The 27,471-nt window shown below is 34.6% G+C and overlaps 1 protein-coding gene across 1 annotated transcript in view; it reads left to right on the forward strand.

The window, feature by feature from the left end:
• The window catches only part of WDR70 (WD repeat domain 70), a 357,011-nt gene that overhangs the window by 176,517 nt on the left and 153,023 nt on the right, over positions 1–27,471 (forward strand). Inside the window, exon 10 of the mRNA XM_056824559.1 lies at positions 21,359–21,533. Within this exon, the coding sequence (XP_056680537.1) occupies positions 21,359–21,533 (175 nt within the window). The remainder of the gene's footprint in view (positions 1–21,358; positions 21,534–27,471) is intronic.

Here is a 27,471-nt window from a genome sequence, read left to right on the forward strand (position 1 = left end):
TGTATAGAAACTATCACTAAAAAGCATATGGTATGTTTTAAATGGAATTGCTAAATAATATACTTTTTTTTTTCAGTACCACATAGAACTTTTGAAAAAACTGGCACTGTATTAAGGCATAGAAATACAATAATGTAAAAAAAAATGTAAAGACATCTTTTATAGGCCATATAGTAATCAGTTTAGGGATCATAAACAAAAGACCAACTCAAATGGAGACTTAACAATGAAATCCTAAATAATAATGGGTTAAGGAATAATGAGTAATAATGTGAAAGAAAACAATAATGTTGAAATAACATATCAGATGCAGCTAAAACAATCCCCCAAGGGAAGAAATCATATCCTTAAAAACTATACAATAACAAAATAGAAAAAAAAATAAATTTTTAATGAATTTAATTTAATTTAATGAACTGAATATTTATTTTACAAAATTAGAAAGTCAACAAATAAGCCATCTCAAAATGAGTGAGAGATAATAGATTTTGGAAAGAAGAGGTATATTAAAAATTAGAGAAGAAATTGGGAAAAGAAACCAAAAATACTACAGAAAAGGTCATCATGAATAAAACTTTGTGAAAACCAAATTGATCAATCTTTAGCTAACCCAGTTGAAAAGACCAGAAAACAAAATCAATGAAATAGTAAATGAACAAAGTGAAAGTACAATGGCAGAATAAAAGGAATTATCAGAAATTGCAATGCATTTAAATGCTAAATAACTGATAAAACAAAAGACATAGAGGAATACTTTTAAAATATAAATATTCAAACTCACAAAGGACCAAATAGAAATATTAAACAATACCATTCTCAGTAGAGAAAAATAGAACTAAGGAATTAAAGGAATTACCAAATCAGGATAGGGGGAGGAACTGATTCTGGTTTGTAGGATTTTCTCAAATAGTTAAAGAACAATTGATAACTATACTAAATGAATCATACTCAAATCATTTTAACTACCATATTTGACAAGTGCTAATTTCTTAATTTACTTACACCTGTTGTTGGGAATATGAATCCCTTCTGTTAAAATCTTTAATGACAACATACTAATTTCTACAAAATGCGAATTTTACTATATAAAAATATTATTTTCTGTGTTGAATAAAATAGACCATTTGTATTTGAAATGCATTTTTCTGCTTTCTTCTGTGGTTCTGGGAATCTAGCTAATCAACAGACACACCCTGAAAACCTTATTAACAGATTAATGCAACCTCCTTTTTTCTCCCCTCCTTTTTGCTCATCTTCTCACTGTAATCTATTCTAAGGAAGGCATATATACAAGCCAATATATTATTTTATAAATTATAATAGTCAGACTTTATGATCTATTTAATATCTTAATGTTTACTATATGGTAATCAACTCCCATGGAATATATATTTTAATTTCTATTAGGCTTTTAAAAATCCTATGAATAAGACAAATGACTTAGACAGTTGTAAACATCGATATCTTCATATATTTTTTTCTTAGTCATGTGAAATGAATACTATGCTTCATTTATCTTTGTATCCTCCATGATGTCAAGGGCAATGTCTTATACATGATGAATAGGCAAGAAATATTTGCTGACTGAATTGTCATATCTTTTTAAAAGGCAGACATAAGGGAGAAAAAAATGAGGTAAAACTTATATCTGTTAACTTTTCAACAATTTTGGCAAGAATTTTTGGTTATTGTGAAGTGATTTTCCTTATTTTTCAATGGGCAAAAATTGTCTATTCTATTCTCTACCCTGTTGACATGAATAATTAAAATATATATTAAGACTTAAGAACATGGGCAAACCATTAGATAATTATTTTTTCTATAAATATTAACATAAAATAAAAAAGAATAAAACCACCAATCTGTCTCAACCAGAATAAAAACTAATATAAATTTATTTTGGGAAGACATGACAGAACATGTTTTTCCTACCTTAATATGTTTATTTCACTAATTCTAGCCTCATTCAATTTAGTATATTTTTTCTTTCTTCAGAACATTTTAAATTGCATTTATTTTGTAATATTTCCAATAATACATAACGTCTTCATTTCTTCTTAGAATGTGGGTTCTCAAAATTTGTGTTTGCATCAACACACTATATGAATAGAATGCATGACCTTGTTTTGTGTATGGAATTATTTCATATGAATAGAGCAGTTGTTGTAAATGTCCTGGAAACTGCTTTTCAAAACCTCTATCTACAATGGCAATTGGGTCCCCAGAGCTTGGCTGCTAATCTCTCTCCCTGTGTTCTTGAGGGATTTCTAATGTTCACAAAACTTCACAGGTAACCTTTCCTCCATGATTTTCAGTTGATATCAATTAATCTGACAGAATTATTTAGTAGGGCATTTACTAAAGAGGCATAATCAAAATAAGTGGGATAAAACAACTCTCTCCCCCAAGTCTGTGCCATATTCTCCCACAGCCACAAACATGGTTCAGGGGACAGTAGGTTCAGGTTTAAAGACCATGTGTTGAAAAAAGGTAATATCACCCTGGTTGCTTAAAGTCTTTTTGTCTGCTTTGCTCTGAGTTCTTAATGAATTATCCTTTACTTATAGTTCAGCTCTTTTCCTGAGCTCCTTTATAGAGCCTTCAATATGCCTTTTGTCACTTAAGTCCCATCTGCCCTCTAGAACACTGTTAGGTGTTATAGGGCTACTGCTTGAATGCTGGGAGAATTCCACCAATCTCTTGACCTTTGAAGTTCAGGAAGACCTTCTTTAGCTAAGATGTGTGAGGAAGGAGGAAGCCTGAACTTTATAAGACTGAACTTAAGATTTCCCCCATCCCCTGTCCCAAGAGATTCCTTCTCCTGGCCCACAACTCACTGGAACCATTTTAAATTCCCAAATGGGTCAAGAAATTCTGACCTAAAATTGGAGACAGTCACAGAGCTACACTTCAGGAAGATCAGCTTGACAAGTAACTGTAGTATAGACTGGAATAGAGAAGTTCAGGCCTGAGGTGATGAGATCCTGCACCAGAGTAGTGCCAGTTTTAGAGGAGAGAAAGGGATATATACAATAGATACTATGATAGAATCAATTGGATTTGATAACTGAGGATGAGAGAGTAAAAATCAAGAGTGAGACCTGGGTTGTGAACTTTTTTGATTGTGAGGATGGTGATGTCCTGACAGTAATTGGAAAAGGGCTTGAGAACAGGATAATGAATTTATTTCTGAATATGCCACAGGATTATAACCAAGTTTTCTCAACCAATCCAAACAACCTTCCTGGGCAACATCAGTCTCATTAATCCAGTGGCTTTCAAAGACATCTAAATTGATCAAGAATTTTTTTTTTTGCACTTACTGTAAAGCAGAGATTCTTAACCTAGAGTTTATGAATTTAAAATATTTTGAAAATTATATTTTTGTATAATTGATTTCCTTTATAATCCTAAGCATTTTATTTTGTGTATTTAAAAATATTATTTTGAGGAGTCCATAGGCTTTACCTGACTTTCAAAAGTTTCCATGATCTCAAAGCTATTGAAGAATGTCTGGCCTGAAGATTATGATTAAAATTATTTTATTTGAGAAGTATTCGAACGTGGTCGGGGTATGCTATGTTATTGGAATAGCATCTTGTCATTTACTATAAGTGGGATGTGATAATTCATTAATTCATACCCCTCCTGTTTATATAATAATAAAAAAATCACATTTATATGATGACTTAAGGATTGGAAAGTGATTTCCCCACAGTCATCCTATCTGTACTATCAGACTGATAAAGTATTTTTACCTCATTTTATAGATGAAGAATATGAGGCTAGCATAGGTTGTTAGGCTCATGATTACATATAAGGCTGCTGAAGCTTTTAGAATATCATCTTTTGATTTCAGATTTTGTGCTCATCATCTATTATATCATACTGCTGCTGCTTCTTTTTTAAAACTGTACCTTCTGTTTTAAAATCAATATTTAGTATAGGTTCCAATGCAGAAGAGTGGTAAGAGTTAGGCAAGTGAATTTAAGTGACCTGCCCAAGGTCACACAGTTAGGAAGTGTCTGAGGTCAAATTTGAACCTAGGACCTCTTGTTTCCAGACTTGTCTGTCTATTCACTGAGCCACTGAGTTGCCACATATACTGCTTATTCTTGATAACTATGTTTGTGTGATTCCCTCACTCTCCCACTCCACTAGGTACTGGTTTATGCTTTTTATTTACCTAATGAATTGGCTTAATGTTTTTTCTTAAACACATCCTGCTTTAAATTATCCACCCTTATACATGTGTATTGAATTAAGATAGTTTATTTAGAAGCTGTATTGCCAGACAACTATGGAAAGCTTCTTTGGCTTTCGTTAAATTTTTTTTTTCTTTCTGAATTTGGCAAACAGTACAACCTCTTTGGTGTCCCATGTGCTGAACACACGACAGCTACAACATATTTCCATTCAGCTAGATCTGAACATATTGTGGTCTTAAAGCTATCTTTCAGATTTTCAATGCTACCAGTGAAGGATAAATCCATTTAGAAGTAATAGATTCTTTGCATTCCTCAGGAATGATAAGAATTATCAATATAACATATTGCATTTATTTAGTATTTAAATATTTATAAGACATTGCATATGCTTTATCTCATATCTCATTTGATCTTTACAACAGTGTTTTAAGGCAAATAATGACTGTATTAATCTTATTCTACAAAGGAGGAAATGGATTCAGAATGGTTAAGGAACTTGTCCATCTCCTAGTAGCAAGTAGAAATTAACTGCCATCTATCACAATATAGCTATGATTATGAATTTGTAGTTTTGTCCTTTTTAAAATATCTATAACTGAAATCCAGAAGTTAAATTATTAAACACCCATACATGTACACATTCTTCTGAAAGACCTAAGATGCTGGGCCGTTTCCATAATGTTCTGTTTACAAGTACTTTGTTTTACAAATACTGTGTTTTAATGAACTGTGATTTTTATTGGTAGGGATATTCCTCCATAGTCTCAGATAAGAACTCTTCTCTGATTTTACAGACAATATTCCTCCCCCCCCTTTTAAATGTAGAATATTTTTCCATGGTTACATAAGTTATGATCCCCCCACCCCTTGCTTTTTTCTCCCTCCCCCCTCCCCCCCCCCAGCTGACAATTAGTTCCGCTGGGTTATGCATGTATCATTGTTCTAAACCTAGTTCCACGTTATTCATATTTGCAGTAGAGTAATCTTTTAACATCAAAACCCCAATCATATCCCTATTGCACTACATGATTGATTACATATTTTTTCATCTTTTTGAAAAAATTTATTAAATTAATTAATTTAGAATATTTTTCTATGCTTACATGATTCATGTTCTTTCCCTCTCCTCCTCCCTAGCCAATGAGCAATTCCACTGGGTTTTACATGTGCCATTGATCAAGACCTATTTCCATATTTGTATTAAGGTGATTTTTTAGATCACATATATTTCTAATGCATTTCTGCAGACAATATTCTAGAACTGCTGTGACCTCAAAACTTATTATCCTGCAGTGAACCTGCAAATAAATTCTTGAACTTAGCTAGACTGGCTCTTGGGGAGTAGCCATGATACGTCTGCTGTTTGCTCAACACACAAAGTCTTTCCAAAGAACTTCCAGAGTTTGTACTTTATTGGCATAATTACCTTCTGGCTATAATCAAACAACAAAGGAAGATGTTTAGAAGAGTTTTGAGCATCAATTTTTTTTTTAATTCTAAAACTTAAGAAATGTCTTTCTTTTGACTCAGTAAACAAATAAATTACTCAAAGACCAAAAATTTAGATCCTATCCCTTAATACTAATTCAAATTCATTATGTCTAAGTTAGCCAGTTAATAAAGTTTCTTTTGCTAAAATGATACCTTCTATAATATGGTGGCAAAAATGTATGCTACAACCTATTGTTTTCAGTTGTGTATGATTCTTCATGACAGAAATTGGAATTTTCTTGTCAAAGAGTATTGGAGCAGTTTGCCAAACCTTTCTCCAGCTCATTTTTAAAAGATGAGGAAACTGAGACCAATATGGTTAAGTGATTTGCCAAAGGTCACACAGCTAATAGGTGTTTGAGGTCAGATTTGAACTGTGATCTTCCTGACTCCAGGCTCAGCACTTTATCCACTGTTCCACCTATCTTGTAAGATTGTAAATATCATATTTCACTCAACTGCAATTATATACATCTACTACCTTGGTGAAAACATTTAAATTATATTATTTGGATGAAAATTGGCTACTTTATATGGATATTGGATATTTTAGGGAATTTATGTGATGCTTGATCATCTTTAGCAGACATAAATTTTGGTTCTTTTCGTGAATGAATTCTAAAATTTACCTATTTGTTATTCTTACTTAAATATGAAAATATTGGAAATAGGTAAAAGCTAAGCCTGTGTCCTTTTTTTTCTTAATTACTCTTTTTATACCATTGATATTTCCTGATGTCAATCTTTCTCCCTCTACCTCCAACCAATAAAACCCCCCTTTGTCAAAAAGAAAAAAAGAGTTAAAATGCAATACTCTACAGCAATGTTGTCTTATAGCTTAAGTCCCATTTGTGAAGGGAGATGTGTTTTCTTACTTATCTTTGAAAACTGATGTTGGGAAAGGGATTTATTCTCAGTTCATTTGCTTTTAAAACTGTTTCTTTTACATTATTATTCCCCCCCCCCCCCCTTTCTCTCTCTTTCTCTCTCTCTCTCTCTCTCCCTCCTTGTTCTTATTTCTTTGCCCCACATCACCACACACAGGTCTCCTATTGTTTCTCTGAATTTTTTATATTCACTGCTTCTTACTGTACAATGATATTGCACTACTTACTATTATAAGGACAGCTATAGGTGGTACACTGGATAGAGATCTGGGCCTGGAATCATGAAGCCTCCGTTTATATATAGACTCTGAAACTTACTAGTTCTTTGACCTTGGGCAGATCATTTAACTTTGCTTCAGTTTATTCATCTGCAAAATTAGAATAGTAATAGCATCTACCTCTAAGGGATTTTGTGAGAATCAACTGAGATAAAAATTATGAAGTACTTACTGCAGTGTAAGCTAAAATATTAGCTGCTATTATTATTGTTACTAAAGTTTATTAATAATAACATTAAATAGTCCTTTAAGTATTACAAAGCATTTTACAATTTTCATTTTATCCTATAAACAACCCAGAGAAGTAGGTGCTATTATTATCCTAATTTTTCAGATGAGAAAACTAAAGCAGACTTAAGTGACTTGTTCCAAGGCCATAGTGCTGGTAAGTTTCTGAACTTAGGTCTTCCTAAGTCTAGGTTCATTGAGTTATCCTCTGTTTCATTAAACTACTATTAAAACAGTCAATAATCACCCACTTTCTTTTACAAAAACTGCTACTTAGTTTATTTTTGATACATAAGAAAATTTTCTATCATTTCTATCCTTGCAGTTATTCTTCTGGGTACCTTCATATGAATTATAGGGGGCTGTAGATATATGACAGCTGCTCCCTATTAACTTGTTATCTGTGTACCTGGCAGTATAGCCAGAGATGGTTTACTCAATAATAATGTAATCTTTTTTATTGAATGGTGTAAAATATTGGACATAAATATACACAGATAGTATTATTCTAGTAGTTCTATATATTTTGACATTTGTATTGCTGATTTTCCATACCTATGGATTTTCCTCCTGGGTAATCTCTCCTCTATAGGTGTTTATCTCCTCTCTCATCTTATTTTAATGACTCCTATATCTTTAGATGAACAACCTTAGTCTTCTGCACTCTAGTCTCACATCACCAGTAACATTTCGGACATCTCAAACTGTAATAGTTACTTGTGTAACCCTGGACAAATTACTTAACTTCACTAAGTCTCAGATTCTTCATTTGTAAAAAATAAATTTAGAGGGAGAGGGTCCAACTAGATGTCCTATTAGATGCTTTTTCTAGCTCTAGATCATTGAAATTATGAAAAGTAGTTCAAGGGTAGATGTGATGTGGAATAATGATGATACAACATACTTTTAAAATGTGTTTTTCCAGAAATTTGGAATAAAATGTCCAGTCTCTTTGACTCAGAAATCTTATTGCTAGTCATATTTTCCAAAGGATCAAAGACATAATGAAAGGTCCTTTAGATGTCAAAACATTCATAATAACATTTCTTGTGGGAGCACAGACTAGGAATCAAAGTAAATGTTTTTTAAGCTAATTGACATGGTTGCAGAAATTATGGCACATGAATTTAATGGGGTATTAATATACTATTTGACATAAAAAGTATGAAGTATTTAAAGAGAACAAGGAAAACTATATAAAGAGTAATTCTAGTAGTGTTAAGTGGAAGGAACCTTTGAAGGAAGAAATTTATAGGAACATGCAAACAAAATGAAGTTGCAAAAAGCAAAGGAGAAGAGCTTTAGAATGTTGGTGAGAGAGAATTCTGAGAGCCAACTGAATCTGTCAGGAAATGATTGGAGCTGGAGGATCTTTTGGGCTTGAACTCTGGACCTTGCTTCTGAAATATATTAGCAAATCCTGAACTAAAAGTGAATACTGTGAAAGAATCCTGCATCTACCTCCTAAACCCTTGAAGATCTAACTGTGGGGACCCAATAAAATCATCCTACCCAAAGGGTTTTCACCTGAGGGTGGACAGAACTAAGTCAGCAATAAACCTCTAACCCAAATCTGTTAATATCCTAGTGACTTGATTGATTTTTTTAGCCTAGGGACTACCTTAGTTATTAAACCATTTAGATTAGCGATAATCTTCATGTTGCCTCTACTGTGGCTGAGGGCAGAAGACTGTTGGCCATTGGGATGGTAGTTAGGGACCCCTATTACCTGCTTTCCTGATCCAATTTACTCTTCATCATTTTGATAAACCAATTTTTTTTTCAGGATTTAAAAAAATTTTTTATTTGGTCATTTCCAAACATTATTCATTGGAAACAAAGATCATTTTCTTTTCTTCCCTCCCCCCTCCCTCTCCCACCACCTCTCCCATAGCCCACGCACAATTCCACTGGGTATCACATGTGTTCTTGATTCAAACCCATTTCCATGTTGTTGGTATTTGCACTAGAGTGTTCATTTAGAGTCTCTCCTCAGTCATATCCCCTCCACCCCTGTAGTCAAGCAGTTGCTTTTCATCAGTGTTTTTACTCCCACAGTTTATCTTCTGTTTGTGGATAGTGTTTTTTAGATCCCTGCAGATTGTTCAGGAACATTGCATTGCCACTAATGGAGAAGTCCATTACTTTCGATTGTACCACAATGTATCAGTCTCTGTGTACAATGTTTTCCTGGTTCTGCTCCTCTCACTCTGCATCACTTCCTGGAGGTTGTTCCAGTCTCCATGGAATTCCCCCACTTTATTATTCCTTTTAGCACAATAGTATTCCATCACCAACATATACCACAATTTGTTCAGCCATTCCCCAATTGAAAGGCATCCCCTCATTTTCCAATTTTTTGCCACCACAAAGAATGCAGCTATGGATATTCTTGTACAAGTCTTTTTCCTTATTATCTCTTTGGGGTACAAACCCAGCAGTGCTATGGCTGGATCAAAGGGCAGGCAGTCTTTTATCACCCTTTGGGCATAGTTCCAAATTGCCCTCCAGAATGGTTGGATCAATTCACAACTCCCTCCACCAGCAATGAATTAGTGTCCCTACTTTGCTGCATCCCCTCCAGCATTCACTACTTTCCATAGCTGTTATGTTAGCCAATCTACTAGGTGTGAGGTGATAACTCAGAGTTGTTTTTATTTGCATCTCTCTGATTATAAGAGATGTAGAACACTTTTTCATTTGCTTATTAATAGTTTTGATTTCTTTGGCTGAGAACTGCCTATTCATGTCCCTTGCTCATTTATCAATTGGAGAATGGCTTGATTTTTTGTACAATTGATTTAGCTCTTTGTAAATTTGAGTAATTAAACCTTTGTCAGAGGTTATGAAGATTGTTTCCCAGTTTGTTGCTACCCTTCTGATTTTAGTTACATTCGTTTTGTTTGTACAAAAACTTTTTAGTTTGATATAGTCAAAATGATTGATTTTACATTTTGTGACTCTTTCTAAGTCTTGCTTGGTTTTAAAATCTTTCCCTTCCCAAAGGTCTGACATGTATACTATTCTGTGTTCACCTAATTTACTTATAGTTTCCTTCTTTATGTTCAAGTCATTCACCCATTCTGAATTTATCTTGGTGTGGGGTGTGAGGTATTGATCCAAACCTAATCTCTCCCACACTGTCTTCCAATTTTGCCAGCAGTTTTTATCAAATAGTGGATCTTGGTCCCATAAGCTGGGACCTTTGGGCTTATCATAGACTGTCTTGCTGAGGTCACTTACCCCAAGTCTATTCCACTGATCCTCCTTTCTGTCTCTTAGCCAGTTCCAAATTGTTTTGATGACCACTGCTTTATAGTATAGTTTGAGATCTGGGACTGCAAGTCCTCCTTGCTTTGCATTTTTTTTTTCATGATTTCCCTGGATATCCTTGATCTTTTGTTCTTGCAAATGAACTTAGTTATGATTTTTTCTAATTCAGTAAAGAAGTTTTTTGGAAGTTCAATGGGTATGGCACTAAATAAGTAAATTAATTTGGGTAGGATTGTCATTTTTATTATGTTAGCTCATCCTACCCATGAGCAATCAATGTTTTTCCAATTGTTTAGATCTAGTTTTTGCTGTGCGGAAAGTGTTTTGTAGTTGAGTTCATATAGTTCCTGAGTTTGTCTCGGCAGAAAGATTCCTAAGTATTTTATATTGTCTAGGGTGATTTTGAATGGTATTTCACTTTCTAATTCTTGCTGCTGAAATGGGTTGGAGATATACAGAAACGCTGATGAGTTATGCGGGTTTATTTTGTATCCTGCAACTCTGCTAAAGTTGTTGATTATTTCGAGTAACTTTTTGGTTGATTCTCTAGGATTCCTTAAGTAAACCATCATATCATCTGCAAAGAGTGATAGCTTGGTCTCCTCATTGCCAATTTTAATACCTTCAATTTCTTTTTCTTCTCTAATTGCTACTGCTAGTGTTTCTAGTACAATGTTAAATAATAGAGGTGGTAATAATGGGCATCCTTGTTTTACTCCTGATATTATTGGAAAGGCTTCTAGTTTATCCCCATTGCAGATGATGTTTGCTGATGGTTTTAGATATATACTGTTTATTATTTTTAGGAAAGACCCTTCTATTCCTATACTTTCTAGTGTTTTCAATAGGAATGGGTGTTGTATTTTATCAAAGGCTTTTTCTGCATCTATTGAGATAATCATGTGATTTTTGTCAGTTTGCTTGTTAATATGGTCAATTATGTGGATGGTTTTCCTAATATTGAACCATCCTTGCATTCCTGGTATGAATCCTGCCTGGTCATAGTGGATGACCCTTGTGATGACTTGCTGGAGCCTTTTTGCTAGTATCCTATTTAGGATTTTTGCTTCTATATTCATTAGGGAGATTGGTCTATAGTTTTCTTTCTCTGTTTTTGACCTGCCTGGCTTTGGGATCAGTACCATGTTTGTGTCGTAGAATAAATTTGGCAGAACTCCTACTTGGCCTATTCTGTCAAATAGTTTGTTTAATATTGGGATTAGTTGTTCTTTGAATGTTTGGTAGAATTCATTTGTGAATCCATCTGGACCTGGGGATTTTTTCTTAGGGAGTTCTTTGATGGCTTGTTCAATTTCCTTTTTCTGAAATGGGGTTGTTAAGGTAATTTATTTCTTCCTCTTTTAGTCTAGGCAATTTATATTTTTGTAAGTATTCATCTATATCACCTAGATTGCCATATAATTGGGCATAGTAGTTTTTAATGATTGCCTTAATTTCCTCTTCCTTAGAGGTGAGGTCTCCTTTTTCATCTTGGATACTGTCAATTTGGTTTATTTCTTTCCTTTTTTTAATTAGACTGACTAGTACTTTGTCTATTTGTTTTTTCTGAGTACCAGCTTCTAGTCTTATTTATTAAATCAATAGTTCCTTGACTTTCAATTTTATTAATTTCTCCTTTGAATCTTAGCATCTCTAATTTAGTCTTCATCTGAGGATTTTTAATTTGTTCACTTTCTAATTTTTTAATTTGCATGCCCAATTCATTGACCTTTGCCCTTCTTAATTTGTTAACATATGAACTCAAGGATATAAATTTCCCCCTGAGTACTGCTTTGGCTGCATCCCATAGAGTTTGAAAGGATGTCTCATCATTGTCATTTTCTTCAATGAAATTATTAATTGTTTCTATGATTTGTTCTTTAACTAACTGGTTTTGGAGAATCGTATTGTTTAATTTCCAATTAATTTTTGATTTACCTCTGCATGTTCCCTTAATAATTATTATTTTCATTGCATTGTGATCTGAGAAAGTTGCATTTATCATTTCTGCTCTTTTGCACTTGTTTGCAATGTTTTTATGCCCTAATACATGGTCAATTTTTGTGAATGTACCATGTGCTGCAGAAAAGAAGGTATATTCCTTTTTGGCCCTATTTATTTTTCTCCACATGTCTACTAACTCTAATTTTTCTAAGATTTCATTCACTTCTCTTACCTCTTTCTTATTTATTTTTTGGTTTGATTTATCTAGTTCGGAAAGAGGAAGGTTCAGGTCTCCCACTAGTATAGCTTTTCTATCTATTTCGTCCTTGAGTTCCTCTAGTTTCTCCTTTAGAAATCTGGATGCTATGCCATTTGGTGCATACATGTTGAGTACAGATATTTCCTCACTGTCTATACTGCCTTTTATCAGGATGTAATTACCTTCCCTATCTCTTTTAACTAGATTTATTTTTACTTTGGCTTTGTCGGATATCATGATTGTGACTCCTGCCTTCTTTTCGTCAGTTGATGCCCAATAGATTTGGCTCCACCCTCATACTTTCACCCTATGTGTATCTACCTTTCTCATATGTGTTTCTTATAGACAGCATATGGTAGGGTTTTGGACTCTAATCTACTCTGCTATTCGCTTGCGTTTTATGGGTGAGTTCATTCTATTCACATTCAGAGTTATGATTACTAGCTGTGTATTTCCCAGCATTTTGATTTCTGCTCCTTTACCTGCCTTTTCTTCTTTCACTATTTCCTTCTACACCAATGTTTGCTTTTGAACAGTCCCCCTTGTTCCCACCCTTATTTTACTTCCCTTTCTACCCCCCTCCCTATTTATCCCCCCCTTATTTTCCCTGTAGTCTTTCTAAAATTAACCCCCCCCCCCCGCTCCCTCCCTCTCTTGTACTGCTTCCCTCCCCACCAGACCGTTTGTTACCCTTCTACTCCCCTATAAGGTGCAAATCTATTCTCTGCCCCCAATGGATTGGATTGTTTTTCCCTCTTTGAGTCATTTTCAAAGCACGTAAAAGTTGAGTATTTCCTGTCTCTGACCTCTTTACCCTTCCAGTGTACTGATGTTCTCCCCCCTCCCACCATAAGCTTCTTTATGACATATAAATTTACCCCCAATTTTTTCTTTCCCATTTCTTTTAATGATAACCTATTTTTAAGCTCTAGTTATATATATATATATATATATATATATATATATATATATATATATATATACATATATATATGCATACTCATGCGTATGTATTTTTGCATGCATATATCTATATACCTATTTATGTCTTGTCCTTTCATCCTATACAGTTTGTTGCCATTCCCTCTAAGTATACTTCTTTTTTCTGCCCAGGTAATAACAACAGTTTTTAAGAGTTACCAATGACCTCTTTTCTTATAGGGATACATATCATTTTAACTTATTGAGTCTCTCTTAAAATTTTTTTTTGTTTTTGTTTTTCTTTTTTCCCCTGTTTTTTAATTACCTTTTGATGACTCTCTTCAGTTCTGTGCTTGGACATCAAATTTTCTGTTCAGGTCTTGTCTTTTCTTTATGAATTCTTGAAATTCTTCTATTTTGTTAAATGACCATACTTTCTCCTGTAAGAATATAGTCAGTTTTGCTGGGTAGTTGATTTTTGGTTTTAGACCTAGTTCCCTTGCTTTCCGGAATATCGTATTCCATTCCTTTCTTTTTTTCAGTGTAGGTGCAGCCAGATTCTGAGTTATCCTCACTGTGGTTCCTTGGTATCTGAATGTCTTCTTCTTGGCAGCTTGTATTATCTTTTCTTTGGTCTGATAGTTCTTGAATTTGGTTATAACATTCCTGGGTGTTGTCAGTTGGGGATTAAGTACAGGAGGTGATCTGTGGATTCTATCAATCTCCACTTTTCCCTGTTGTTCAAGGATTTCAGGGCAGTTTTCTTTAATAATTTCCTGTAATATAATGTCCAGGCTTTTTCTTTTGTCATGGTATTCTGGTAGGCCAATAATTCTTAAATTGTCTCTCCTTGAACGATTTTATAGATCCTCTGTTTTGTGAATGAGATGCTTCATATTTTCCTCAATTTTTTCATTCTTTTGGTTTTGTTTTATAGTGTCCTGCTGCCTTGTGAGGTCGGTCAATTCTAGTTGTTGTATTCTGGTTCTTAAAGACTGGATTTCATCCTTAGATTTTTGGTTTTCCTTTTCCTTTTGGTCAGATTTTCTTTGTAGATCATCTTTCATCTTCTTCATCTCATCTTTCATCTGCTTTGCCTCATTTTCCAGCTGGTTGATTTTGGCTTTCAAGACACTATTTTCTGTTTCCAGATGACTTATCTTAGTTTTTAAGTTCTTTCCCCAATTGTCTTCAGCCTCTCTTAATTGTGTTTTGAATTGCATTTTGAGTTCTTCCAAAGCCTGTATCCAATTTGCTGGGATTTCTGATTTTTCCTTTGCTGGGTCCTCCCCCTCTGTTTAATTCCCTTTTTGCTCATTACCTGTGCAGAAGCTGTCTATTGTAATTTCTTTCTTCTTTTTCTGTTGTTTGCTCGAGTTTACCCCTTCTTTGCTCCCCGTATTTGGCTGTGCTATTTTTCCTCTCATTTTGTTTTGGTTTTGGGGCTGTCAGTCTCCTCTCTTGGAGCTTTGTCAGTTCTCTTGGTACAGTCTCTAGGGGAGGAATGTTAGCTTCCCTGTCCTCTGGAGGCTTTTGATTGGATTGAGTTCAGCTGGGCTGGGCTGTATGTGGTATGAAGCTCTGAGGCTCTGAAGACTCCTGGAAGGCTGGGTCACTCAGGCTCTCTCCAGTTCCCTCCAGCTGCTTCTCTGCTGTCTGCAAGTGCCTTTACGGGCCTCCCTAAACTCTGAGGAGTTCTGATGGGATTAGATTTAACTGGATTGGTCTGGATGTGCCCCGAGGCAATGGTGAGACTGGAGCCTGATGGGGGGACCCAGCTATGGCCCTTTTCTCCCTGTTTTCCTCCCCGCTTTCCAAACTGGAAGCTCTGAGCCCGTAGCCCAGCTGCTCACAAGGTAGACCCTGCAAACCAGCACCTTTGCCCGCTCAGAGGTTCCAGCTGCTGCTGGGAGCTCAGCCCTCTGGGTTGTGGGGGAGGGGTCTTGGGACCTACCCTTTGCCTTCCCCTTAGCCCTGAGTATTCTTGGATTCCGGCTTTTGGGGGGCGTAACTTTTGATGTGTGTCCAGAAGGAGGGTTCCCCGCTTCTGTCCTGTTGTTCAGATTGAATTTCGGTGCCCTAGGAGCATTCAGTCTGTATCGGTTAAGGAAGGGTCTTCCACAAGGTCTGAACTTTTGCTGCTTGCTAAGCTGCCATCTTGACTCTGCCCCTGATAAACCAATTTATAAAGAAGTGATAGCAGTAATATCTAACTTAGGGTACAAGAAGGGGGACATTTAGAAAGTTTGGGGAAAGAGGATCTATTTCCAGTTGAGCCAAGTCAAGTCTCAATCATCCTCCATGACATTCACCATGTCATTCCCAGTAAGTCTGTGTCAGAGGATATTCACCTTAAGGAGCTAAGTAAAGCCAAATTCCTAGCAAAATGCAAATCTTCTCTCCTTGAGTTGTTTCATCCTTCCTGATATAGCTGCTGTATCATATCAACCTGAATTCACTATCCTCAAACAGAGAACGTCCATCTTTAATATCTGTCCCATAGGGAGATACCCTGTAGGCCTGGTAAAGCCAAACCCAGGTCACCAGTTCCATCCATCCCCATTATCTTTTTACACATTAAAAATGAGACTGAACATTGTTTGGAACAACCAAGTTCCCCCCAAGATGAATATTGGGAAAAGATACCTCCCCCTCATTGTAGATTTGGGGAATAATGGGAATGGGATATTACATATACTTATCAGACCTATTGAGTGTATTGGTTGGTTCTGCTGAACTACTTTTTTTTCTGTTTCTTTTAAAACCTTTGTAACAAAGGTTTGTTCACCTAGGTTTGTTAGGTAGGAGGATAGTTAGGAATACATTTAGAAATGTATGTGATATAAAAATATATGTCATCTATAAAAATAAAACTGAATATTTAAAAAAATTCTTCCTTCTCTGAAATTTTAATGAGTCAGTGATGGGCAGCACTTGGGCTTAGAATAAGACTTGGGTTAAGATTCCTTCCCACCCTCCCCTCATTTATGTAAACCTTTCTTGGCTTGAGTTTCTCCATCTGTAAAGTAGGGTTCATAACATATACTACATACTTCATAACTTTAAATGAGTTATATATAATAAGACTATATAATGAAACAGGGAGACTTAGGAACAAAAATTAATTTTTGAACAATTATTACTATTTTGTTCTTTTTGTTCTACATGTTTGTAGTCTGATGCAAAATGATATATCACTAGAAAGTATTTAAAATATGAGTAATTTTTAACTTTACTTTCTATTAATTTTAAAGATAACCTATAACATAAGAATAGTCCTTTCCTAGGGAAAGTATTATTGTTGTTTTTTAATCTAGTATTTCATAGGTTTCAAAAAATTTAATTCTTTTTGTCAAAAGTTGTCTATGAGTTCAGTTTTCTGAGTTCATTCTGAAGTCAGTGGATTTCAGTATAATTTAATTTTTATGTATGATCTTTTGAATAGAGATAGCATATCATTCATTATGCATAGAATTTTGATTATCATATTGGGAGATAATTTTTTCTTGTCTTGGCCCTACTATTAATTTATTGTATGACAGTGGTTAAGCTACTTTATATTCTGGGCCTCAGTTTCCCCATCTATATATTGATGGAATTGACCTACATGATTTATGATTCATATATGTTCTAACTAGCATTCTTTAATTCTGCTTTCAATAGTTTTTAATGAGAAATATTGGAAAATGCTACTTTTCTGGTATACTTTGAATTTAATACTGACCTCATTACTTTGTTTGACTAATCACTAACTTTATAAAACCTTCACATACTTTTTTCTAAAAGAGTATCTCATTTTCAACTTGATTTTGAATCATTCTTTGGCACTTTAAAAGAAAAAAATCTGCTTTGCAGATGTGGAATGTACTGTTTAAAAGTTGTTTGAATTTTATTAGAGATTCAGTTAATATTTACATACTCTGATCCTATGATCTTTCAATATAGTAATTTTTTGGGAAACTTGATTATAACTTCCAATGTCCAGTGAGAAATTTTTCCTAAAAGGCCCAAATGAGCCCTTGTGAGATAAGACAAAGTTATCAGGTCCTGATTTATTGAAGATTTCATCATCCTTATCCTGTGCTCCCTGTCTGTAATAAACTTATTAGACAGTCTAACTCATGCATGAATTGGGTTATAAATTGGTCAAAAGAGTCATTTATGAGCAAATTGCATTTCTTTTACATTTTTATTTTCTTTCAATAGTCAAATTCCCTTGTTTCTTTTTTTTTGCTTCTGTGTGTAATAATTATATGATGGCTGTCTGCGTAGATTGTAGATTTAAGTGGTTGAATTGTAGAAACAAAGTACTTCTAGGCAGTATTTTATCATTGAAAGGAATCTTAAATGTAATCCATTTCAAATCTGTTTTGAAAGCATAAATTTCTTCTGCAGGATTATCAGTGTGTGCTTTCTTAGTCTTGGACTCTCTTGTCTTTCCCTCTGTTTGTTCTGTATTGATGATTTCATTAATTCCCATGAATTCACCTATCATCTCTTTCCACATGACTCCCTCATCTGGCCTCAGTCCCCTGATTTCAAATGATGTTACAAATTTATTGTAAATATATTATATTTATAATACAAAATTATTAAGTCAGTCTTCTGAAGAAATATAGCAAGTGACTAGTGGCTGGCGCTCTCTCTCTCTTTCTCTCTCTCTCTCTCTCTCTCTCTCTCTCTCTCTCTCTCTCTCTCTCTCTATATATATATATATATATATATATATATCACAGACTTCGACTCTAATTCTTAACAAAGAATCATATGTATTTTGATATTTTTTGGGGAAAGTCAGGATAGTAATATGCCACAGTGATTCCTTTGTTTAATTCAGATCACCAGACCTAGAGGTACTGAATCATTGGGTATGGAAGGAACTGGCAAATGTGATTACTGATAAAATGTCAGTGATTTTTGAAAAATTGTGGAGAGTCGGAAAAGTACTATAAAACTGGTGAAGGGGAGTCTTTCCCCTGTTTTCAAGAAAGGGAAGCTAGTGAAAAATCTGTAGAGTATTTGAAAATGTGCTTGCTTTTTTATTCCTAGCAATATATGAGAAGATATGATTAAAAGGAAGGTTAGTGAGAAACTAGTAAAGGAAGTATACTGAGTTATCTCATTTCCTTTTTTTATTGGTCAGGGTTACTAGATTAGCAGATTAGGGGAATACCATAGTTGTTTCTTTGTAGTATTAACTTAGACAAAGTCTTTCATGTCTTTTTTTATGGGTTTAATAATGTGGATTCAATGATATGGTTCAGAGATATGGATCATAGAAGATTCACTTTTTTACAAATAGAACTTTGATGTCCTTTCACACTCTGAGATCATGTGATTTTTGTGAGATAGGAAAATTGATAGACTTTCATGAACTCAATTTTATGTCTCTTGTGGCATAGAGGTGACCTTGGATTCTTGATAACTCTTTTGACCATTCATGAGCAACTCCACCCAGGCTGAATTAATTTTGAATACTAGCCCAGCAAAAGAATGCCATTGCCAGAATAGTTTAAGTAAATTTGGAGAGGTTTAACACCAGATTGGTTGTCAGGAGATGAATTTCTTTAATGGCAGCAACTCATGAGAAGTTTCTATGTGCCTATAGAGGACTGTTCCTATGTAGTAAAACTAGAGATCCTTGGAAAGAAAAAGGGGAAATGAGTATATAAATTTGAAACTAGATCATTTTTCATTGTAATTGACTTTTAAATCAATATCCTTTATCTATTTCTTTGATAAACTCTTTCCCAGGGTCTGTTTAAATTATTAATCTTTTAAAAGGATTTAATAGATGTCTAGATCCTTCATTAAGTTCTAATTTTTTATCATGACTCTCTTTAGATTTTTATAAGACTTGAATGATCTTGATTGAATATTTTAATATCTTTGTGCCAAAATCAGAACATAAGCAGTTTTCTAAACATTAGAATGGAATTCCCTATTATGGAGAATTGAGGCAACAGTGAGTTTAATTTTTTTTTTTTGGGGTGGTGATTGCGTATTGAACTCCTTGCCATCTTGGTGAGGTATGAGTGGCATGCAAATATAAAGGAACTTCAGAAGAGTTTGACTTTACTAGCATTTCTTTGTATGGACTATGATAGAAACTTGAATTATTTTCTCTCTTTAGAACTAGTCATATACCCTAGAGATGGAAAGGCCTTTAGATAACATCCAGTTTAACTCTCTTATTTTATAAATGAGGAAACTGGGGGAAAAAAGGGTGACTTTCTTGAGGTCTTATTAATAGTAAGTACCTACTTGATTTGAATCCAGGTCCTCTGACTCCAAATGGGGTTTTCATTTGGTCATCAGTATTTAAGTCCTTTTTGTGGGCTTTTAGTTGCATTTGTTATACTAGGGGAAGCAATGAATTTTAGTTTTTTACATCACCAAAATTATTTGTGTAGCCTTTGGAGAAAAATTAAACTCGCTAGCTTGTAAGTAATTTCCACACAAAATTAATGCTTTCCTTGACTTCTGCCAAAAACTGAGATACTTTTAGGCAATAGATGCTGCCAAAAGTTTTTTGAATTTTTTTCTGGAAAAAAGTCAAAACTTTAAGACAGAAAACATTTGTGCTTGGAGTAGTGTAATGATTCCACCTGTATCTTGTTCTTGTCTTTTCCATGTTTTCATTTTGTGGCCAGAAAGGCCTAGGCAGATCATACTTCTATTTTTAAATCTTTGTTTATGAAAGTTTTAATTTTATAAGACCAGATTTCATTCCAGCTTTCAAAATATGTGCACTTCAATGTAAAATGTTTTGACAGACACCTAATGGCCTCACACTTTACCATCCGTTTTTTGGGCACTGATTCAGGGATTCATAGCAGTAAAATCACACTGCAGTTAGTCACCAGCAAACACTACACAAATTTCTTTCACACATGGATTTGCAAGGCTAGCAGTTCATCCTTCTGTTCTCAACCTCAGTTATAATAGCCTGCCCACTTAGTGCCCACTTAATTTGTATGCCAGTAACATAGATGGGCTGTAGAGATTCTGGGGTTATTGAAGGTTGGTTCTGATATTTCAATGTTCTTTTAGCTTTTCAGGAATCCAAATAATGATACTTGTGAGGGACCATCAAGCTAAAGACTTCAAAGAAAGCATCTCATGATTGTTATTGGCCCAGTTTGTAGATAAGAAAGATTGATCTAGGTAGTTAGGTGACATGGTAGATTGAGCACTGGGCATGGAGTCAGAAAGAACTGAGTTCAAATGTGACCTCCAACATTTACTAGCTGTGTGACCTGGGGCAAACCACTTAATCTCCACTTACCTCAGTTTCCTTCTCTCTAAAATGGGGATTGTAATAACCTACCTTCCAGGGTTGTTTTAAGGATATAAGTATAAAGTGCTTCATGAGTCTTTAAGTGCTATATAAATGCAAGTGACTATTATTATTAATATTGTTATCTCCTTCCTCCTCTGCTGTATGGCCATATGAGGAAGGAAGAAAGCAGCACAGGCTACTTCAACTTTCTTTGCATGTGATACCTGTGATGGAGTTAATATACAGGAGATAAAAGACAAGTGAAAAAGATTAGAATTTCATCTTTTGTCCATCAGAAAGGCAATGAACTTTATGTTAAGGAATCAGATAAATACACTGTGAAACACTTTGGAACCACAAGGGAGTTGCAGTCATTTTCAAGCTGTTTGTCAGTGGACCGAACAACATAATGATATTCATACAGTCTTCCTTTCTAAACAGTGTAACTCTTCTCCACCTTTGCACATTTAATTTTAGTTTTTAAATAAGATGTATGATTCATTGTTTAAAAAATTTTCTGAGTAGTATATGTGAACTTTTCCTTTTTCTATGCTTCTTTTGTAAATGAAACTTTCTCTCTTTTTCAGGACTGTGCGAACATGGGATGTGGACAATGATAAAAAGCACAAAAGTGTATTTAAACCAAGAACAGTTCAGGGGAAAAAAGTAATTCCAACCACTTGTACATACAGTAGAGATGGGAAACTCATTGCAGCTGGTTGCCAGGATGGAAGCATCCAGATCTGGGACAGAAATATGACTGTAAGTTAAGGATATTTAAATCTTTTTTTTTTTAAAAGGCCACAACCTTTAAAAGACAAACACAGTATTAAATGTTATGAAGGTGAATTTCCTGAGTTTAGTTTAAATTGAAACCTGTGTTAACTTGATCAAACATTGGACTTTTTGCAGTAAACAGCATTTTTACCAACTTTCCAACCCTCTATTTATAAACAATAAACATTTAAAAATTTTTAGAAAAGCCCTTTGAAGTCCTTGGTTTCAATTAGATTTTGAAAGAGAGAAATATGGCAAAATTTAAGGCATGACTAAACAGAGCATTAGAAAGTATACTTGAAAACATTCCTGTTTTCATTGGTGGAATACCCAAAATTATTTGAGTTATTTTTCCCATTTTTAAAATTATGTGAATAATTTTGACCACCACTGCCCCCTCCTCTCACCTTTCCCCAACTTGGACTTTTAAGAGATAGAACTAAAGGTGACCGAAAGTAGGCCATCTCCCCAAGAGAACTGAGAGCCATCATTGATAGCTGTGGGTTCATGTTGGGAGCAGCATATAGCCATAAAAAGAGAAAATTCTGCAATTAGTAAATGGTTTGGGGACAATCCTTTCCCTTGTATGTAGTCAGTCAAGCTTGAGGAGGGTATTGCTAATTTCAATCCCAGAGCGACAAATTGAGGTCCATGTTCTGTCCCTTCTTTGCTATATGTGACATATCCTCTCTCAATCATAATAGTAGTAGGGCTTGAAGAGGAAGGGGCAAGTCTTTAAAAGGATAGAATTTGTATCATAGGAACTGAGTGAGCAAAGAATTAGAAGTGAAATAGGGATATAGATTTAGGAGTGACATGGCATGGATATACATGGGTCATGTAGGGAAAATGGGATGAAATAAGAAAAGATAACAAGAAATGGGAGTTAGGGTTTAGGAGTATCACAGAGAATGAGAGAATTTGGTGGAGAGCCAGAAGACAAAACGAAGAGTAGGATTATCTGTCATAGTATTAATTTTTGTTCAAGGATATTGTAAAAATGAAGTATATCACAATAAGTGAGAGACAAGAAAATGAAAAGTATTTGCAACTGATTAATTTCATTCTTAAAACATGACAAAATATTTAGTTTTTGGAGGGAGAAATCAGTGCAACTGACATGCGACATTTCAGAGGACTTTTTTTCCAATTGAATTAGTTTATTTAGTTAATTTAGAACATTATTCCTTGGTTATAATAATCACATTATTTCCCTCCCTCCCTTCCATCCACCCTTCCAAAAGCCAACGGACAATTTCATTGGGTATTACTTGTGTCCTTGATCAGAAGCCATTTCCATGTTGTTGATGTTTGCACTGGGATGTTAATTTTGAGTCTACATCCACAACCCTATTCCTTCAACCCATGTATTCAAGCAGTTGATTTCCTTCAGTGTTTTTACTCCCACAGTGTTTCCTCTGAATGTGGATAGATTTTTCTCGTAGATTCCTCCAAATTGTTCAGGATCACTGCATTGCCACTAATGGAGAAGTCCATTACCTTCGAATTGTACCACAGTGTATCAGTCTCTGTGTATAATGTTCTCCTGGTTCTACTCCTCTCACTCTGTATCACTTCCTGGAGGTTGTTCCATTTCCCATGGAATTCCTCCACTTTATTATTCCTTTGAACAAAATAATATTCCATCACCAACATTTACCACAATTTGTTCAGCCATTCCCCAATTGAAGGGCATCCCCTCATTTTCCAATTTTTTTTTGCCACCACAAAGAGCGCAGCTATGAATATTCTTGTACATGTATTTTTCCTTATTATCCGTGAACTAGAGGGTTCATTTAGAGTCTCTCCTCAGTCATATCCCCTCCACCCCTGTAGTCAAGCAGTTGCTTTTCTTCGGTGTTTTTACTCTCACAGTTTATCCTCTGCTTGTGGATAGTGTTTTTTAGATCCCTGCAGATTGTTCAGGGACATTGCATTGTCCCTAATGGAGAAGTCCATTACCTTCGAATTGTACCACAATGTATCAGTTTCTGTGTATAATGATTTCCTGATTCTGCTCCTTTCCCTCTGCATCACTTCCTGGAGGTTGTTCCAGACTCCATGGAATTCCTCCACTTTATTATTCCTCTTAGCACAATAGTATTCCATCACCAACATATACCACAATTTGTTCAGCCATTCCCCAATTAAAGGGCATCCCCTCATTTTCCAATTTTTTGCCACCACAAAGAGCGCAGCTATGAATATTCTTGTTAAATACTTTTTTTCTTATTATCTCTTTGGGGTACAAGCCCAGTAGTGCTATGGCTGGATCAAAGGGCAGACAATCTTTTATCACCCTTTGGGCATAGTTCCAAATTGCCCTCCAGAATGGTTGGATCAATTCACAACTCCACCAGCAATGAATTAGTGTCCCTACTTTGCTGCATCCCCTCCAGCATTCATTACTTTCCATAGCTGTCATGTTAGCCAATCTACTAGGTGTGAGGTGATACCTCAGTGTTGTTTTGATTTGCATCTCTCTGATTATAAGAGATGTAGAGCACTTTTTTTATGTGCTTATTAATAGTTTTGATTTCTTTGGCTGAAAACTGCCTGTTCATGTCCCTTGCCCATTTATCAATTGGAGAATGGCTTGATTTTTTGTACAATTGATTTAGCTCTTTGTAAATTTGAGTAATTAAACCTTTGTCAGAGGTTTTTATGAAGATTGTTTCCCAATTTGTTGCTACCCTTCTGATTTTAGTTACATTGGTTTTGTTTGTACAAAAACTTTTTAATTTGATGTATTCCAAATGATTGATTTTACATTTTTTTCTAAGTCTTGCTTGGTTTTAAAATCTTTCCCTTCCCAAAGGTCTGACATGTATACTATTCTGTGTTTGACTTGAACATAAAGAAGGAAACTATAAGAAAATTAGGCATTCACCCATTTTGAATTTATCTTGGTGTAGGGTGTGAGGTGTTGATCTAAACCTAATCTTTCCCACACTGTCCTCCAATTTTCCCAGCAGCTTTTATGAAATAGTGTATTTTTATCCCAAAAGCTGGATTCTCTGGGTTTGTCGTATACTGTCCTGCTGAGATCATTTATGCCAAGTCTATTCCACTGATCCCCCTTTCTGTCTCTTAGCCAGTACCAAATTGTTTTGATGACCGCTGCTTTATAATATAGTCTGAGATCTGGGACTGCAAGACCCCCTTCCTTTGTATTTTTTTCATTGTTTTCCTGGATATCCTTGATCCTTTGTTCTTCCAAATGAACTTTGGTATGGTTTTTTCTAAATCAGTAAAAAATTTTTTTGGAAGTTCAATGGGTATGGCACTAAATAGATAAATGAGTTTGGGTAGGATGGTCATTTTTATTGTATTGTATCTCCCATACTGTCTTCCAATTTTCCCAGCTGTTTTTGTCAAATAGTGGGTTTTGGTCCCCAAAACTGGTATCTTTGGGCTTATAACAGACTGTCTTGCTGAGGTCATTTACTCCAAGTCTATTCCAGTGATCCTCCTTTCTGTCTCTTAGCCAGTACCAAATTGTTTTGATGACCACAGCTTTATAGTATAGTTTGAGATCTGGGACTGCAAGTCCTCTTTACTTTGCATTTTTTTTTTTATGATCTCCCTGGATATCCTTGATCTTTTGTTCTTCCAAATGCACTTGGTTGTGCTTTTTTTTTTCTAATTCAGTAAAATAGTTTTTGGTAGTTCAATGAGTATGGCACTAAATAAGTAAATTAATTTGGGTAGGATTATCATTTTTATTATTTTAGTCCCACCCATGAGCAATCAATGTTTTCCCAATTGTTTAGATCTAGTTTTAATTGTGTGGAGAGTGTTTTGTAGTTGAGTTCATATAGTTCCTCTGTTTGTCTCAGCAGATAGATTCCCAAGTATTTTATTTTGTCTACGGTGATTTTGAATGGGATTTCTCTTTCTAGTTCTTGCTGCTGAGCTGTGTTGGAATTATATAGAAATGCTGATGACTTATGTGGGTTTATTTTGTATCCTGCAACTTTGCTAAAGTTGTTGATTATTTCAATTAGCTTTTTGGTTGAATATCTAGGATTCTTTAAGTAGACCATCATGTCATCTGCAAAGAGTGATAATTTGGTCTCCTCCTTGCCTATTTTGATGCCTTCAATTCCTTTATCTTCTCTAATTGCTACTGCTAGTGTTTCTAGTACAATGTCAAATAGTAGAGGTGATAATGGGCATACTTGTTTCACTCCTGAGATTATTGGGAAGGCTTCTAGTTTATCCCCATTTCAGATGATATGTGCTGATGGTTTTAGATATATACTGCTCATTATTTTTAGGAAAGACCCTTCTTTTTCTATACTTTCTAGTGCTTTTAATAGGAATGGGAGTTGTATTTTATCAATGGCTTTTTCAGCATCTATTGAGGTAATCATCTGATTTTTGTTGGTTTGCTTGTTAATATGGTCAATTATGTGGATGGTTTTCCTAATATTGAACCATCCTTGCATTTCTGGTATGAATGCTACCTGGTCGTAGTGAATAACCCTTGTGATGACTTGCTGGAGTCTTTTTGCTAGTATCCCATTTAAGATTTTTGCGTCTATATTCATTAAGGAGATTGGTCTATAATTTTCTTTCTCTGTTTTTGATCTGCTTGGCTTTGGGATCAGTACCATATTTGTATCAGAAAATAAATTTGGTAGAACTCCTTCTTTGCTTATTCTGTTAAATGGTTTGTATAATATTGGGATTAGTTGTTCTTTGAATGTTTGATAGAATTCATTTGTGAATCCATCTGGACCTGAGGATTTTTTCTTAGGTAGTTCTTTGATGTATTATTCAATTTCTTTTTCTGATATGGGGTTGTTTAGGTAATCTATTCCTTCTTCTGTTAGTCTAGGCAGTTTATAGATTTGTAAATATTCATGCATATCACCTAGATTGCCATATTTGTTGTCATATAATTGGGCATAATAATTTTTAATGATTGCCTTAATTTCCTCTTTCTTAGAGGTGAGGTTTCCCTTTTCATCTTAGATACTGTCAATTTGCTTTTCTTCTTTCCTGTTTTTAATTAGACTGACCAGTACTTTGTCTATTTCATTTGTTTTTTCAAAGTACCAACTTCTAGTCTTATTTATTAAATCGATAGTTCTTTGAATTTAAATTTTATTAATTTCTCTTTTGATTTTTAGGATCTCTAATTTAGTCTTCATCTGAGCATTTTTAATTTGTTCACTTTCTGGTTTTTTAATTTGCATGCCCAATTCATTGACCTCTTCCCTCCCTAATTTGTTAATATATGAACTCAGTGATATAAATTTCTCCCTGAGTACTGCTTTGGCTACATCCCATAGGTTTTGAAAGGATGTCTCATCATTGTCATTTTCTTCAATGAAGTTACTAATTGTTTCTATGATTTGTTCTTTAACTAACTGGTTTTGGGGAATCGTATTGTTTAATTTCCAATTAATTTTTAATTTATCTCTCTATGTACCCTTAGTAATTATTATTTTCATTGCATTGTGATCTGAGAAAGTTGCATTTATTATTTCTGCTCTTTTGCACTTGTTTGCAATGTTTTTATGCCCTAATACATGCTCAATTTTTGTGAATGTCCCATGTGCTGCTGCAAAGAAGGTGTATTCCTTTTTGGCCCTATTTATTTTTCTCCACATGTGTACTAACTGTAATTTTTCTAAGATATCATTCACTTCTTTTACGTCTTTTATTATTTATATTTTGGTTTGATTTATCTAGTTCAGATATGGGAAGGTTCAGGTCTCCCACTAGTATAGTTTTTCTATCTATTTCATCCTTGATCTATAATAGTTTCTCCTTTAGAAATTTGGATGCTCTGCCATTTGGTGCATACATGTTGATTACTGATATTTCCTCATTGTCTATACTGCCTTTTATCAGGATGTAATTACCTTCCCTATCTCTTTTAAATAGATTTATTTTTACTTTGGCTTTGTCG

This window comes from Monodelphis domestica, chromosome 3, assembly GCF_027887165.1.
Source record: "Monodelphis domestica isolate mMonDom1 chromosome 3, mMonDom1.pri, whole genome shotgun sequence".
Lineage (NCBI taxonomy): Eukaryota > Metazoa > Chordata > Mammalia > Didelphimorphia > Didelphidae > Monodelphis > Monodelphis domestica.